General features: G+C 49.8%; 1 protein-coding gene across 1 annotated transcript in view; it reads left to right on the top strand.

Moving 5' to 3' along the window:
• Positions 1 to 1,405, top strand: part of Fnbp1 (formin binding protein 1) — a 76,925-nt gene that overhangs the window by 45,523 nt on the left and 29,997 nt on the right. The window contains exon 7 of the mRNA XM_019207887.2: positions 775 to 837. Coding sequence (XP_019063432.1) covers positions 775 to 837 — 63 coding nt within the window. The remainder of the gene's footprint in view (positions 1 to 774; positions 838 to 1,405) is intronic.

Raw genomic sequence — 1,405 nt, 5'->3', positions numbered from 1 at the left:
TTTTTTTTTTTTTTTTTTTTTTGGTACCAGGATCAAATTCAGGACCTTATACTTGTGAGGTGGGCAGTGGCACCATTGAACTAAATCCCAACCCTCTTTTTTTTTTTTTCTTTTAAAGGAGGAAAAGTTTATTTTAGCTCACAGTTTGTAGACGTTTTAGTCCATAGTCAGCTGCCTCCTTTATTATTTATTCTTTCTGAAATGGGGTCTCTATGTAGTTCAGGCTGTCCTTAAACTCACCATGTATCCTGTCTGGCCTGGCTTCAGACTTGTGGCGATCCTCCTGCCTCAGCCTCCCAAAGGCAGGGGTTATAGGTGTGCGCCACCATGTCCAGCTCTCAGTTTGTTTCTTTCTTTTTTTTTTTTTTCAGTTTTAATTGAGTTTATTGGTACATTTTAGGGATACAGTACAGTTACATTTATTGTTGGGATCCTGTACCTTTACATGACAGGTCTTGATTCTCATTTTTTCCCCTTACCCCTGCCCTCCCTTCACCCCCTCCTCTCCTCCCCTCCCCATCTACAAACACTTTATTTCCGTCTTTTCATTTTCTCACACTTTTTTTCTTTTCCCTTATTACCCTTCCCCTACCCATCCCACCTTCCCTATCAGTTTGTTTCTTTCTCAGCTGATCTACCTAATAGCGCTGGGGTTGGGAGCCAGGGCCTGGCTTGTGGTAGGCAGACACCGCGCTGAGCCCCGTCCTTGGCTGGGTCCCGGAATTTCAGTGTTCCTCTGACTCGTCCTGACCGCTGTGTGTCTTCCCTGTCCAGAACTTCCACGACGGGCGGAAGGCACAGCAGCACATCGAGACTTGCTGGAAGCAGCTTGAATCTGTAAGTGCAAAACAGCTCGAACACATCTCCGTGGGTTTTCTGATTTGTGTTTAATGTAGGCTTGAATTTGGGAAGGAAAAAAAACAAACCAAAGAAGCACTCAGGAGGCTGAGGCAGGAGGAGCGCCATGAGTTGAGGCCAGTGTGACACAGACACACACACACACACACACACCTGAGACGTTCTTACAGATTGTTGTCATCCAGATGTCATTTAATTTCTTTCTAAAGCCATTACCTCAAGAGACAGTGGAGGCAGGAGAGACGCAGCCCGTGTTTTGCTGGAACTTGTATGGGGAGGGGCCAAGATGAGACGCCTGGGTGGGGCAGGCAAAGCCTCGGCCCCTTCTGGAGTCAGACTGGGGCGAGCAGGGGGCGGAGCGTTCGGACAGGGGAGGCTCCCTGCGGGAACCCCGCCACCCTGCCTCGGACACAGCGCACCGTCCCGCAGCGGCTCTGGAGTCCTGGTCCCCGAGTGCCTTACGAGGTGTGATCAAAAATACAGTGATGGCCGGGATTTAGCTCAGCGGCTCGGTGGCCCGCCTCGCAAGCACAAGGACCCGAGTTCA

The sequence above is a fragment of the Fukomys damarensis genome, unplaced genomic scaffold, assembly GCF_012274545.1.
Source record: "Fukomys damarensis isolate Sample0158 unplaced genomic scaffold, DMR_v1.0_HiC HiC_scaffold_36, whole genome shotgun sequence".
Classification (NCBI taxonomy): domain Eukaryota; kingdom Metazoa; phylum Chordata; class Mammalia; order Rodentia; family Bathyergidae; genus Fukomys; species Fukomys damarensis.
The sequence above is the reverse complement of the archived record's forward strand: the minus strand, read 5'-3'. Positions and strand labels throughout refer to the sequence as shown.